This window comes from Mytilus edulis, chromosome 3 (assembly GCF_963676685.1).
Source record: "Mytilus edulis chromosome 3, xbMytEdul2.2, whole genome shotgun sequence".
Classification (NCBI taxonomy): domain Eukaryota; kingdom Metazoa; phylum Mollusca; class Bivalvia; order Mytilida; family Mytilidae; genus Mytilus; species Mytilus edulis.
In genome coordinates, this window is record NC_092346.1 from 101,044,773 (window position 1) to 101,061,633 (window position 16,861).

Here is a 16,861-nt window from a genome sequence, read left to right on the forward strand (position 1 = left end):
TAAAAGTGTAGTCAACTCCTACAGTTTAAAACCCAGATCAATGAAGAGAAAGAAGACCGAAGTTATGTTGAAATTGTGCATCTCCTATTAGGGTCTTCAAATTCATACTTTATTTTGCCTATTGAACTTTTTTGGATTTGAGCGTCACTGATGAGTCTTTTGTAGACAAAACTCACGTCTGACGTAAATACAAAATTTAATCCTGGTATCAATGATGAGTTTATATTATCTCACAGATTAGATAGGTCTTCAATGCAGAACTGAACCCCTTATTGCATATTGAAGAGCAACACTAGAACCAATTAGAATAAAAAAACAAAGTCTGCTAGATATGGATACCACTAATGAATACAAAGATGTAAGTAAGTATTGGCCTGGGATTTCTCTAAATTCACAGAGATGATAAAAGTATTCTCAATATATATTAGACTTCCAAAGGTGTAAATCAACGGATATACAAATGTGTATAAAGCCATTATGAATAACAAAGAAACACAATTTAAAATCAATAACAAAGAAACACAATTTAAAAATGACTATTTCTTTACTTTTGGTTTTTAAAAAGTTTTACATTTATGAGAGTGTGAAATATACAAAATGACGATGCAGGCAGTAAAAAGCCTCTATTATACACAATACATGCTGAGATCATCTTGACACATTCATCCATACACTCAAACAACATACAATTATTGACATTTGTCACAATGTGAATTAAATAATTTGGTGAAAATTTATAAGTACAATGGTATGAAAATATGAATTCCTAATTTTTACATATTTGATGATCTTAAGTAAATAAATAATATGAAATGTTCTAATTTTTAAATAATCTTTCATAGAAAATAAAAACATTTATTAACTCAAGGAGATAAAAATGTACTTGATTAGTTGTACTTTATTTATTTAGTAGCAATGCATTAATTTTTCAATGTATTTACACAACTACTGGTATGCCTCGTGTACAAACATTGTGTAACTAACTGTTATCAAATGATCAAGGATTATGTTGTATGAGGATTGTAAACATGAATAAGATTTTACATATAACAAACATTCAAACTATGCATTAGGATTTGGATATTTTATATGCCATAAAGTCAAGTTATGAAAACATACATTCATATGAAAAAAATAACTTTTATGTTGTGGATTGTACTGAAACTTTTCAATTGAATTTTAATCTTTGTCTATCAAGTGCTATATTTATTCTTACTATTTACATTCATGACAGTTGTTATTAAATTTCTGCAAAGAATTTTTAAATGATATCCCCTCTCACTGAGAAATACTTATATTAACTTATCAAACCTATATAATTCACATTTTATTATACTGGTAATTAAAAATTCTACCTACTAACATCTGCTTAATATAAAATACAACAAACCATCAAATACTATAACAACAAACAAACTATACATAACAAGACTTCTATCATTTTCATATTGCCTCCTCTTACAGGTAGGATCTTTAAGTTTGGAGGTAAAAAACAAACCATCAAAATATAATTTAGAATGAAACAAGAATTTAAGGTGATGTTGGAACTTTATAAATAACCTTAACCATCTTTTGGTACAAAATAAAAAAACATTCAAAACTGAATTGCAGTTTACTAATTATGTGACTGGTGGGTTTTAAAATTTTAACATACCACAAAACAAAAACACATATATTGCTGTAAAATGTGTGCTTATACAGGAGTATGGATAATATTGCACATACAAATGCCTAAACTCTCATCAAAATCATGGGAACAGTTATATTTCTGGGACTTGTGAATAATATTGATTCAACAGACATATGCCTTAATATTTGAGATTGACCACCTATTGAATAGGTTGTGGTCAGTTTGTTTTCTCAATAATATATCTGAAATACTCGTATAAAATATATAAAGATCTAACTTCCAGTAGCAAAGATTTCATGCACATTAAGTATGAAAATATAAAATCATCTTTTGACAATGTTGAATGGTATTTGATTATCTAGACCTAATAATTGTCATACCCTATACTATTTTAAAGAGAACCTGACAATGTTTAAAATAGCTATCTAATAGGATTATGATGAAGACATGTATTTAAAACATATAAAAGGAATCAAGAGTATGTTTCTATTAAAAATTATACATTATAAATACAAAATGATATAGAGTACAACAGTAGGAATGGATAAGACTAATTTATATAGATATATATATATATATATATACATCCTATTCAATACATCAATAACAGAAGAATTTATAGATATATATATACATCCTAGTCAATACATCAATAACACAAGAAGAAAACAAGTCATATTCATAGTAAAAATCTGTTTTTTGCTTTCTACCTAAATCCAGCAAAGAAAGAAAAAAACAGAATAAAACAACAGAATAAATAATGTCTTTGTAATCTTTTATCAAAATGGTAGAAAATCTAGTTTCAGAAGTTTCCATTGTAATGGTAGATTATAAACTTGTTTACATTATATAATGTGACAGAATCTATAACGGGATGGACATACTAACAAATAAAAATTGGATGCACAGACAGACATACCTTACCATAATGGCCCCTACATTACATTAAATGTATGCATGAGGCTTAACTTGAATTAACAACATGGAAACCCATTTTATAAGTTTATCAATAATTTACAAATGCACTTCTGGTATATACATTTCTAAAAAACTCAGAAATCCATTAAAGCATTTAGTTCATTATGTTTATTTGCCATGACAGAGGATAAAACTGACTAGAACATCACCTGTAAGAATATGAACCCTATTTGTTTTTTAACCTTAATGACAAATTTTGTAAGCTGAACCAAAAACTGTAATTCAGAAATTTGTTCTTTCATTTATTATATATGATTGATTGTTGAACAATATTCAAGAACGAGAGATTAATTATTGCAATTTCAGAAAATGTGTCATTCAAATAATGCTGTTTTAGGTTTAAAATGTGAGGTTATATTTTTGTGACACGTATCCCATCGCAATTTCCACACTTGAACAAAAAATCATGAATAGTTCTAAATTTACCCTACGAATAATTACAAATATTCATACAGCTTAAAAAATGACCACCATTTCTACTGCTATTTGAAAAAAAACAAAAAGTTATTAAACAAAAAATTAATGGATTTCTGAATCAGTATAAAATTAAGAAGCAATTGATATCATGCAGTAATTAGTTAATTCTATTCTGCCATTCCACTTAATTCAAAATAACAATCTACTTATACTGAATGTAATTTCATAAATATTTACACCCTTTAGAAGACATAAAATAAATAGAGACAGTCATCATAAATTGAGCAGAAATGTCGTAATTAATGATATTTACTGAATAAATCAATGACGAGAATGAGCTACTCAGAAGATTGAACATGTCATTTCATAGAAAATTAAATCAGTTTAAATAAATCAAACCCTTTGAAATGAAACATACATGCAATGAAAAGTTCTGCAGTTATTCTAAATATTCTTTTTAATGCACAATGTGTACAACTTTATAACTGACAATGTATTTACTCTGAAAAAAATAGTTGCATTATAAGAAATTGCACAAAAAGATCATATAAAACTTAAGTAAACTAAATAAAGACATTTCACAAATGTAGTTAAGTCTTAATGGTTTTTAAATCTTTAAAGGTAATGTTTAAGATTTTGGTTGTAAGTTTAAAGACTTTATACATTTTTTAATTTATAATTCTTTAAAATTTAATTTTGCCAAATATTTACTAATGGAAATATAAACCTTCCTATATAATATTCTACTTAATGATTCATAACATATTTAACAATATCTCCAATGTCCGACATTTCATCCATATCTTTTTCCCCATTAGAAGGAGATTGTTCTCCCTCATATGTCTGTTGGTCTGGTTCCACTGGTGACTCCTCTTCCTCTTCGTGGGAGATAATCGGTTCTAGTTGTTGGACACGAGGATGCTTATCTAACAGGTTGTCAATCATGAAACCCCGCCCACCATTCCCAGGCATGATCTGAGGAGGACCATACATTCCTGGATTCATCTGGTTGTAATCTGAAGGACCTTGGTTCATACCATTCATTCCATAGTTATCAAATGGGGGTCTCATAAAAGGTCCTTGTTGTGGATGCATTGGTCTTGATATTGGCATTTGATATTGTGGTCCTGGGACCATCTGAGGTTGTTGCTGAGGTTGAAATTCTTGTCCTGGTACATTAGGACCTGATGAAGGTTGAGGTTTGGACTCTGCCTGAGCCTTCATTTTTTCCTTTTTAGTTTGTCTTGGTTTTCTTGGTTTTTTTGCTTTTGTTGGTTCATTAGTTGAAGTAGCAGAACTATCAGAGCCTTCCTGCATTTTTGATTTACTAGGGCTATCTGCCTTCGTCTCATCAGGTCCAGAACTCTGTGGCATTCTCATTCCCATTTCAAGTCTAGGACCAAAACCAGTTGGAACTCCAGGGTGTTGTTGATAAGCCATTGGACCAGGTCCATACATAGGCCTTTGGAAATTTGGATTCATTGGCCTCATGTGCTCTGGTCTCATTCTAGGGATGACATTTCTTGGGACTTGTCCAACAAAGCTAGGTGGCCCTTGCATATTAGGCCTTTGTGGCATCCCAATTGAACCTTGTTGAAACTGCATTCTTTGGTTACTCATGAGTGACATCATTTCATTGAACTGTCCTCTGAACATTCCTTGCTGGTAAGGATGTGGTCCTCTAATCATGGACCCTTCTGGAGGATTTGGCTGTGGTCCTCTAATTATGGACCCTTCTGGAGGAATTGGCTGTGGTCCTCTAATCATAGACCCTTCTGGAGGATTTGGCTGTGGTCCTCTTATCATGGACCCTTCTGGAGGAATAGTCTGTGGTCCTCTAATCATGGAACCTTCTGGAAGATTAGGGAGTGGACCGCTTATTGTGGTTTTCTCTGCAGGATTAGGCAGTGGTCCACTTAACATGGTCTTCTCTTCAGGATGTGTACCAGACTTTTGTGAAGATTGAGATCCAGGCATTATTTCAATATCAGATTTAGGAACCTTTGGATCGGACTCATTACCTGAAGTTGATTCAATTCCAGTTGTTTGTTCTTCCGAGATTTTTTGTTTATCTGTGTCTGCATCAGAGCTGGCTGATGTCACCTGACTTTGTGGCAGGTTTTTAGAGTTTGCCTCTGACAGCAATTCAGTAACAATCTGTCCATCAGGTTTTTCACTTTCTGAACTAGTCTTTTTAATATCTTTTGGTTGATTTGAATCAAGTTTGTTTTCCTTTTTATTTTTTGAAGATTGTTCTACGTGATCTTTTATATCTTTTTCAGAGGATGTCTGTGTATCAGAGACAACAACATCTGTATCTTTTCTTGTTTCCAAAGACTCCTCTGGTATTTTATTTTGTTTACTGTTAATTTGTTGAACTGAACTGGATTCATCTTTAACTTTAGCTGATATAGCAGCTCTCATAACATCTTTTCCAGAAATTGATTGTGATGTTTGATCTAATTCATTTTTGACATTTTGATCAGTGTGAACATCCTTTGCTCTATCTACTGGAACAATGGCCTGAGGAGTATGAGAAGGTGACATCTGCAACCTAGGCTGGGGCTGTCGTGGTGGAAAGAACTGTTGGTTTGTTTCCTGTACTGGTGGGCTTCCAATTGTTGGACTGCTGACTGGTGGACCAGAAATGTGAGAAGGAGGCATTTGTTGACCAGGTTGAAGCGGTCGATGTGGAAATCCTTGTTGATTGGGGTGTAAACCAGGTCTCTGCTGAGCTGGATATGGAAAACCTGGTCTAAAATGTCCTTCTTGACCTGGCATCATATGCCTTTCAGGTTGACCATAGAAAGGTCCTCTAGCCATTGGTCTATGTGGTTGTCCGTGGAACGGACCCCTTATCATTGGCGTAGACTGAAAACTAGGCTGTTGTCCTGGCATCATTGGTCTTTCTGGAAGCCCAGGTTGGGAACTTGGGGGACTTTTCATTCTACTATCTTTATCTTCTCTATTTTGATCTGTGACTGCTCCTTCCTGGTTTGAACCTCTTAGATTATCTTGCTGACTGGTATTTGGATATGGACCTCGCATCATTGTTGACTGACCAGGATACGGACCTCTCATCATTTGACCTGACTGATAGCTAGAATATTGGCCCTGCATCATCATTTGCTGCTGGTTTGGGAAACGACCTCCCATCATCATCTGCTGATTTGGATAAAAAGGACCTCGGATCATTTGGCCATCTTGTTGTGGCATTGGTGGACCTCTGATCATTTGGCCATCTTGTGGTATTGGTTGACCTCTAATCATTTGGCCCTCTTGTGGCATTGGTGGACCTCTAGTCATTTGGCCATCTTGTGGCATTGGTGGACCTCTAATAATTTGGCCATCTTGTTGTGGCATTGGTTGACCTCTCATTTGCCCCATCATTTCTGGTCTTATGCCTTGGTGCATCTGACCTCCATCCTGTTGGCCTGGATGTGGACCTCTCATTATTGGTTGACCTTGAATTGATCTTCCAAAAACTTGACCTTGACTATGAGGCACCTGTGATGAATATTGAGGCCTTTCTTGCATTGTTGGGTATGGTGGTGATGATATTGTCCCCTGGCTTGTAGACATTGATGTAAACGGCTGACTTGAAGTTGATACAGGAAAGTTTACCTGCCTCATCTGGGGAGGATAATTTTGTGAGAGTGGAGGACCTTGCCTCATCATGTCACCAGGTTGCTGTGATTGATATGATGAATGAGGAGGTGAGAACTGTTGTTGAGGTGGTGAACCGTAAGGAGGTGATCTCCCCTGGAATTGTTGTTGCCCTGGTTGATTGGTAAAGTTTCCCTCAGCATAATTCTGACCCATTGAGTATTGTGGACTTGGCCTAACGACAGCTGCGTTGTTCTGACATACTGGTGTGTCACTACTGTCAGGAACTGTACTTGTTGAGATTTGAGCCTCATTCTGAGATTCAATTATTGGTTTTGTGTCATTCTGTGGTGAATTGGTTGGTTCTTTGTCAGACTCATGCTCACTTACAGAATCTTTATGAAGTGTTTCTTTACCTTTTTCAATTGATTTCCTAACTTTATCTTTTTTCTTTGGTATTTTTATATCTTGTCCTTTGATTTCAGACTGACTATCTTCGTCCTCAGAATCCTCTTCTGTCTCATCATCTTCTTTATCCTCCTTTTCATCTTTTTTCTGCTTTTTTGGACTAACTGGTTCTTTTTCATCTTCTTCAGTTGTCTCCCCTTCCTCTGATTCCTCAGACTTCTTGTCATAGTAATCATCAGTATCAGTAGAATCATCTCTAATAGCATTTTTCTTTTTTGTTCTTTTGTCTTTTTCACTTCCACTTTTGTCCTCCGATACCTCAGTTGCATCAGAATCAGAACCTGCTATTGCCTTATAATTAACTCTTTTAGCTATATTTCTCCTTCTATTCCGTGAAGGCTCTGAAGATTCAGATTTTTCTGATTCACTACTTGATTCAGAATAACGTCTTTTAGACAATTTCCTTTTTGCTGCTTTTTTTATTTTTCCCATATCTACACTGCTATCATCACTTTCTGATTTAGATTCACTTTCCTCTGATTTTTCACTCCTTTCACTTCCTTCATCTTCTGAATCCACAATTCTCCTCCTCTTTGCGGAATGTTTACCTTTCTTTTTCTCTTTTTCTCTAAACACTTTTTTATCTATTTCTTTCCTATTTTTCTTCTTTTTTGTAGGGCCACTGTCCTCAGAGCATAAATCATCTGTGTCAATAGATTCATCAGTTTCTTCTTCCTCCTCTTCCTCTTCTTCGCTCCATACTTCTTTGTGCTTTCTCCTCTGTCGTGTGGAAGCTCTTGTAGAACGAGCAGACTTTCTCCTGGGACCATAATCACTATCTTCTTCATCAACAACTGTAAAAGACAATTTTATTAGAATTATTTTATTGTCATCTATTCATCACATACATTTTTAGACATTTTGTTGTTTTATAATGTGTGTTTACCATATCAATTGAAAGTGGTCTAGATCATGCATGATTTCTTTCACAATGTAAGCAGATTAGTTCCTTATTTGTTTTAGCACTCTCTGAACAGACTTCAATTAATAGTGGCTAAAATCATTTAATCTCTTGATAAGGCATTAATTCTGATATTACAAACAGTCCTTTTTAACATGTTTAACTTTGACTTCTTGTGATTAATAAAATTGGCATCATCTACCCTTCTAAACAAATTCTGTAAAATTTTATACAGATAATATGACATATGGGCTAAGCGTTTAAAGTCATATACAATATTCTTAATGCAATCCAAGCAGTTTAAAATGGTAATTGTCAATATGTGTATTCATTTACTTATTATTCTCAATCAAGTGTTGTTTATACTGTATGCTGAACACAAACCTAGTACCTGTACTGTAATTCTAATTGGTAAATGGATATGTATGTGTTTAACGTAAGGGTACCCTAATTGCACCTATTTTGACAGTTTTTTAACCTGCGTTTTTTTTTTTATGCTGCAGACAAAAGTTTTCATTATACGTTTATTTTGTAGATGTATCATTATTAACTATATATGGTTTCACCAAATTAATTTTGAATCCATATAGAATTATAGAAAAATTGGTCTGAAATGACCTCCAAACCATTAATGATTCTGTAATGAGGATTGCATCCATGCTTAAATGATCTTAAATTTGCATCGTCAAAAGTCGAATAACAGAGCTTTTGTTTAATTTCTTCAAATATTTTAACAATTGGATATTAGTCCATGCTTACTCATTATCTTTTAAGAAATTGATACTTGTAACACATTGTATTTGCTTATTTTAAAAAGATGACGTTTTGATGACGTCACACGGCGACGTTTCCGTCCATTTTGCTTTTTCAGTAAACACTTTATCTGTTGAAGATACTGTGAATGTTTTGTGTATATTCAAATAGTTTTACCTATGTTGAAAAACATGCATAGTATCAAATAATAAAAATACAATCTCTAGGAAATCTTGTTAGATTTTCGCTGCTATTTTTGCTAAATAGGTGCAATTTGGGTTCTCGGTGCAATTTGGGTACCGTTATGTTACATACTAGTTGTTTTGCAATACTTAACATGTGACCTACAAATAACTTCATTCCTAACAGTTATAAAGTTGTCACAATTCAGCCTTCCCTGTCTAGGCTATAACCACAAGAACTTACCAAAATCCTTATATTGCTTAGATCTAGCATTGCGTCTTGCACTTCGCCTGGTTCCCTTTCTACACCAGCCCTCCCCGTCAAGACTATAATCACTGACATCATCATCATCTTCCTCTACTTCTTCTGGGGGTTCTGAAGTATCACTGAAATTGAATAAATGGATGTTTAGAATTTAGTACTGCTTTTTCATTCATCAAACACTCTTTCATTGTAATTCTGGGGTTATATAAAATTGAGAATAGAAATGGGGAATATGTCAAAGTGACAAAAAGCCGACCAAAGAGCAGACAACAGCCAAAGGCCACCAATGGGTATTCAACTGAGCAAGAAAATTTGCATCCTAAGGTAATTCTCAGCTGGCCCCTAAAAAAAATTGTGTACTAGTTCAGTGAAAATGGACATCACACTAACTCCATAACATATAAATGAACTAAAATCAAAAAAGATACATGACTAACTAAGGCCAGAGGCTCCTGACTTGGGACAGGTTCAAAAATGTGGAGGGGTTCAACATGTTTTGTGAGATCTCAACCCTCTCCCTATACCTCTAGCCAATGTAGAACAAGCATTCTGTGAGTATTGCATGGCAATACATAGTGCCCTACCGGTTAAAAATTTATTGTAATGGAAAGAAATTATAACTTGATCTATAACTTGTCATGGTGTTAAGGGAGTACGCTTCTCAGTTTCAAAGTAATTAACTTTTCAAAACACTAGTTTATATAGATCGGGGATTAATAAAGGAATCCAAAGAGCAAAAAAAATATATAGGTCACCTTGCTTGTTTTCGAGATATTAGCCATTGAAATTTTGGCGGGAAAATATTCTCTCTTGACTTTTCATAGCTCTGTCATTGACAAGTTGAAGTTCTCAAAAACTGATAAAAAGTAATTAAAAATTTATAAGACTTTTACAGATGGCTTATCATTATACATGTAAAATATTTACAAAATTAACAAGAGTGCACACGCTGAAATGTCTCGCCTTCTATACTAATCATTGATATTATGTTGATAGTCCTAAGTATAAAGCTAAGCTTTATAACAACTGTCACATAAACTTAACATTAACCAAGATAACTAAACATAGACCAATGAACCTTGAAAATGAGGTCAAGGTCAGATGAACCATGCCAGGCAGACATGTACAGCTAACAATGCTTCTGTACAACATATATAGTTGACCTATTACTTATAGTTTAAGATAAATAGACCAAAACACAAAAACTTAACACTGTGCAATGAACCGTGAAAATGAGGTCACGGTCAAATAAAACCCGTTTTAATGTTTACATTAGGTCATATGAGCAAAGGCATACTTCAGAGTTCAGAGATCATGTTGATGGTTACTTAGATGGCATCTAAAATATAAAACTTTCCACAGGTACATGCATTGTTAGTTGATTCTTAAAAGGACTTTTTGTAATTTGAATATACATTTAAGCATGTTATTAATCAAGTATGAGATTTGAGTTAGATCAGTGAACATTTATTTGATAGCATAATACCATGCAGTGGCAGAGAATTTTAATCATGTGACTTACTCAGAACATTTGTATTCATCTCCACTTTCCTCCTCATTGTCATCTTCATCACTAAGATTTGTAAGGCGACGCCCCTTCTTCTTTTTGCGACCTCCCCCTACAGGTGATGGTTTTCCTTCCTCCTCCTCACTGACATATTCCCGACCCTCTGCCATGTAAATATTAGCCATGTCTTTACCTCGGGATCTTCCTTAAAACAAAAAAATACATGTCCTTTTGTCATCTAGTTGCATTTCATAATGTTTAAACTAGTCAAGGCTTTTATCACAATCAAATATCATAAATCCAGGTATTTTTGGACATGGTCCTGTTTATATTTATCCTTTTAAATAAGACGAAAGTTTCAAAGCTTAACATGTTAACAGAAAATTTAATTATTTGGTTAAAAACATTATTGCTAGAGTGGGGTGCTCATTTTCGCCATATCTTTCCATGTTTTCTGCAGTTTATGTTCAGGTCATTATGCTTTTAAAGTATACTGATATTTCTATATGAATATAACTTCAAATGCAAAATATTTCTTAGCTTGAAAACGTGTTTGTTTGAAAAAAATCATCTGACAAGTTAGATTAAAGGGTGTTTGAAATTTCCTGATTTTTTGTCAAAGGAGCCATTTTTACACATCTATTTAAAACCAAATAACTGCAGCTTTAAACAATGTTTATAAAATCAATATCATTATAGATGAAAAGCAGACATTTCAAAGTTGTAAAGAACTGTAAAATTTGGGGCAATCAGTCAAAGAATTACTAAGAAATACTTTTTTGAAATCGTGTTTTTCATTCAGGAAATTGGCCGAAAATCATTGTCCATTTTATCGGTCCTTTGTGGTTAGTGCCGAAATTTTGTCTCAGTTTAAAAAAATAATCATATTTGTAATTAAAATTTAATTTACCGGCATATTTCTTCCATTTAAGCCATCCTTTGAAGTTTTTACACCTCAACTTCATAAAACGACGAAATTGTGTCCCCGGCAAATATGTGCACCCCACTCTACTGTTTTTGTCTAAAGATGTGCTTTTATTTGTTATTGTAGAGTTAAGTGATCCCAGTACTAATTTTTGTTGCCTGCTCTTTAAAGTATCTTATTTAAGTCCACCAGTCTACACATCGAAATGTTAAACCCTGTCGAAGATCTTTTAGCCTCTTCAAAGTAAGTGTTTCTCTCTTGTAATATAATATAATTTTAATTTTGGATGTAACGCGTCTTCTGATTGGCTGACATTATTTTGTTATCAGCCCATAGACCTAATTTAGTCATGTGACCGTGACATCATCAACGTTTATTCATGATTTTCTACGGTTTAAAACAGAATTTAGAATTAAATTATAAGAAATGACTGTAATATTTTTTCTGTCTATTCGAAATAACATAAAAAAAATATTAGTCATTCCTTAAATAATAATGCTCTTTTTTGTCATTCTGAAAATTCAGTGTTAATGAATATTCCTTGATTGATTGCTTGACCTCCAAGAGCAAATGCTATTTATGAATCTGCAGTCAGACAGATGTTTTATGCCTTCTATTAAAGATTTTTTATTCTGTTCTGTAAATTTTCTAGTAAAATATAATAGACCACTTTTGAGTTCATCCGTCACCGGAAAAAACTTGTCAATTATACACGCCTTTGTGATGTCATTTACCAGATAGAGGAGGTCGACTGTATCCCTGCACTATTTACGTTCATCAAGCGTCTTAGTGATCGTCATTGTGCAGGATAAACTAGAAATATTGGTTATTCTGTAGGTACTTAATGACAATTCCCTAATGACAGCAATGCTGATTGTCAATTTTGAGAATTCAATTTGCCGAATAATTCGTACAATATATAATTATAGTTTTCCAACCACTCGCTCAACATTGGAATGGAAGTGATGACGCCCCTAAACGCACAAATGACGTTCACTAAAACCAGTTTTTGATGGAAATGCATCGAACTCGAAAGTTGTCTATTTGCACTATAGATATTCCTAAAATGTGTCTTTCCTTAGTGGGAGGCTCCAATTTAATTTCTAATACATACATTCTTTATAAAATATCTTGTTCTTAATTTGGTGTAATCCACAAAAATAAAAATAAATCAGCCCCATTTTAATCATTGTTTAATAAATAATATGTCATGCTAATTTGGTTGATATTTATGTCAGTTGTAATTTGTTTTAGTTGAATTTGCGCATTGAAGAAAAACTTTTACAACACTCAATATTGTTAATATAGATATTGGAAGATGTGGTATGAGTTCCAATGAGATATCTCTCCATCCATGTAACAATTTATAAAAGTAAACCATTTTTGGTCAAGGTATGGCCTTCAATGTTCAATCTGTAGCAATTCAAAGAATGAATATTTAAGGGCATTTTAAATTATTTCCATAATAAGCAAAATTATCCTTCTGTGTGTACAGTACATACCTTTTCCAGGGTTATAAGGCTGAGGATTTTCTAAATCTTCTTTGATAGCTGTATTTATCATGTCATCAAATTCATCAAACTTATAGCTGATTACGTTACGTGATCGACATGACCTCTTAACAAATGATTTGTTCTTCTTTGGTTTATAATATTCCTCCTCCTCCTCTGGACTGTAATGTTCATACTCTTCTGGGTTGACATTCTCCTTATGTTCCTATAAAAACAAAATTTCATGTCAAATTAACAATGTTCACCAAGTTTCTTGTCAAGGGAAAGTAATATATCATTTGAATCAAAAATCTAAAAGTATTAAAGATCAATCAAACGATATCATTCTTATTTTTATACTATATGTACATTAGTTTGTAAGATACACTATATCAGTATCTATAATTTCTATTTTCTTATACATATATTTGCTTTATGCTTCAAAACTTCATGTTTATTTTTCTAAAATATGAAAATTTTGAAAGCTTGTCAATTATTTTTAGATATTGGCTAAGAGCCTGAACTCTACCAATCCCAAGCTCCTTTAAGAGATAATTTTGACATGGCATTTTCAAGCAAGGTGTAGTATATATCCCATGTATTCTATATGAAAACATATTTTAAGACAATTCTTTCTACATTCATAAATTACCATAAAATAGAGAAAAGTATCAGTTTAAGCATGTTGATCCAAGGCTCCCTGTTGAAGGCCGTACATTGACCTATAATGGTTTACTTTTCTTTTTTTTTTAAATTGTTATTTGGATGGAGAGTTGTCTCATTGGCACTCACACCACATCTTCCTATATCTATTTACAGTGTTCAAGGTTTGATAAGACTTGAAAAAACAACCAACTATAAGCCATTGTTTCATTTACAGAATATTTTCACACAAATTTAAAATCCTTTTGACCTCAATTTTAAACATATATACTTACGTCCTTTAAGATATTGTCTAAACTTATTCCTACAAAGGCTAATCTCTCTTTCCTGAAAATAAAATACAATGAACAGATAAATACAATTCTATTTTTAATTTATAAGTAATGTTCATACCCTTACTGTTGTAGTGATCATTTTTATACTTTGTCTATACTGTAATATATTAATACCTATGTTGTAGACACATATGCATTCACAAAAACATGAAGAAAATACTTTCTCGCTTTCTTCAGGTTGTACACTTAGGGCTATTCCAGAAAAAAATGTATAGGGGGGGGGGGGGGGGGGGGGGGGGTTGGAAGGCAGCTTTTGTCAGCACCCACCACCCAGACAATTGTAATTGAGAATTATAGTGCATTATAGTGTGAAAAGTTGCTCTGATACCCATCACCCATGTATTATTAACATACATTTTTTTTCTGGAATAGCCCTTATGTAATAATGTCAAATACAGTGTTTGATTTACTTGTTGAAGTTGTAAGTTTACTGCACAATTGTATCCTGTTATTTATCAAAATGAGCCTAGAAATCACAATTCGTTGTTGTGACTGCAGTATATTAAGTTTCAAAGTATTTTGTGTAAAATGAATACAGTAAATATAGTATCAATATAAAAATTGCAGTGACACTGAAAACTTAGCAAAAAATGAATCTGAAGAGGTGACATCATTCAACATCTATGTCTATATTCTTCTAAAAGTATCACAAACCTTTTTATTAATCGATCTTTCTTCTTCATAATTATATCTAAATCTTTAAGACTAATCTGCAATTTTTCCAACAGTCGTTTCTACAATGAAATAACATAATGTTATAAAAGTTAGATGATAGCATGGACAGTGTGACAGAATTTGATGTTTGTGCTAGCAAAGTTCAGCAAAACTGATTCCTAGTATTACTGAACTCATCAGGTTCAAGGTTTTTTTGCAAATGTTTTAGTAGGAGTTTGTATACATTCTAAACCAAGAGATAATGACACGGAAAATAGTTTTATAAGTTTGATTTTAACTTTGTTTGAGAATTACTCAAAAACAGAAACCTTTCATCTATACTGTTATATCATGCCCAAAAATGAGTCTTTTCCTTAGTATGGAAGGATAATTTCCTTAAACAATTCCATAATAGTAGGTGTACAATTCAGATATTTGTTCAATCTTCTTGTAAAGTGTCAGGGATCTGAGTTGTAAATGGGATATTGTGTTGATTACACAAGCTTGGTATCAATGTTTATATGTCCCCCCAAATCCCCATCTACTAAAGCTACATCTAAATATCATAAACAAGTGAAACTGCGAGCTACTGCTCACTGATGATACCCCCGCCGCAAGTGGATAATATCAATAGTGTAAAAATATGCAAGTGTTCGGTAAACAGGAAGTTGTCGAGTGATGAATCTGAAAACGCATCACACGGTATAGCTGACTTATAAAAATCCTGAAACCAAATTTCAGAAATCCTTGTATTGTAGTTCCTGAGAAAAATGTGACGAAAATTTTTAACTTGGTTATCATGTGTAAAATCATACAAGTGTTCGGTAAACAGGAAGTAGTCGAGTGATGAATCTGAAAATGCATCACACGGTATGACTTATATAAATCCTGAAACCAAATTTCAGAAATCCTTGTATTGTAGTTCCTGAGAAAAATGTGACGAAAATTTTCAACTTGGCTATCATGTGTATTTTACATACAAGTGTTCGGTAAACAGGAAGTTGTCGAGTGATGAATCTGAAAACGCATCACACGGTATAGCTGACTTATATAAATCCTGAAACCAAATTTCAGAAATCCTTGTATTGTAGTTCCTGAGAAAAATGTGACGAAAATTTTCAACTTGGCTATCATGTGTAAAATCAGACAAGTGTTCGGTAAACAGGAAGTTGTCAAGTGATGAATCTGAAAACGCATCACACGGTATGGCTGACATATATAAATGTTGATACCAAATTACAGAAAGGGTGGATGTGTAGTTCCTGAGAAAAATGTGACGAAAGTTTCATGGGACGGACTGACTGACTGACGGACGGACGGACTGATGGACGGACTGACGGACGGACGGACTGACAGACAGAGGTAAAACAGTATACCCCCCCTTTTTTAAAGCGGTTAAAGGGGGGGTATAAAAACTAAACACATGGATATAAAATAAATCCAAATATAAAACATACATGTTCACACGGTGGACAAAACCAATCTCCGTCTGGTATTATCATTAGAGGTGGGCGTAGGCATGCTGTGTGGAATCCATCATCACATTTATCACAGAGGAGTAGCTGTAAATAGAAATCATATTAACTCACTCAAAATCTACTTTATTTCATCATATCTCTGAAAAAAATATAAGAAAACCTGTTAAAAACTTATATTATTAGCCCTTTATGTACACTTTTTGTACATCCAGGTGAGGTTTTGGTAACTTTTTTTTCAGTTGATAGAAGCCTTTTAACTTGCTACAACTTTTATAAGATATCTTCTGTAAAAGTTGTTGGTCTAACTCAGTTTCATATTTCTTTCTAAATCAATAAAACATTTGCACATTCATAAGATTAATGTGTATATGGCCAGTTTTTAAGTCAGTTTTGGTAGGATTGACAAAAAATCTTGATCAAAAGAAAATTATTGCCAAACAAGAATGTGTCCATAGTACACGGATGCCCAACTCGCACTATCATTTTCTATGTTCAGTGGACCGTGAAATTGGGTTAAAACTTTAATTTGGAATAAAAATTAGAAATATCATATCATATGGAACATGTGTACTAAGTTTCAAGTTGATATAACTTTAACTTCATCAAAAA

At 33.2% G+C, this 16,861-nt stretch overlaps 1 protein-coding gene across 1 annotated transcript in view; it reads right to left on the reverse strand.

Moving 5' to 3' along the window:
- Positions 1-525: 525 nt before the first annotated feature.
- The window catches only part of LOC139517994 (remodeling and spacing factor 1-like), a 31,487-nt gene continuing 15,151 nt past the window's right edge, over positions 526-16,861 (reverse strand). Inside the window, exons 10-16 of the mRNA XM_071309586.1 lie at positions 16,232-16,336; positions 14,775-14,854; positions 14,061-14,112; positions 13,135-13,348; positions 10,723-10,912; positions 9,180-9,322; positions 526-7,893 (exon numbers count right to left, since the gene is read on the reverse strand). Coding sequence (XP_071165687.1) covers positions 3,773-7,893; positions 9,180-9,322; positions 10,723-10,912; positions 13,135-13,348; positions 14,061-14,112; positions 14,775-14,854; positions 16,232-16,336 — 4,905 coding nt within the window. The 3' untranslated portion in view covers positions 526-3,772. The remainder of the gene's footprint in view (positions 7,894-9,179; positions 9,323-10,722; positions 10,913-13,134; positions 13,349-14,060; positions 14,113-14,774; positions 14,855-16,231; positions 16,337-16,861) is intronic.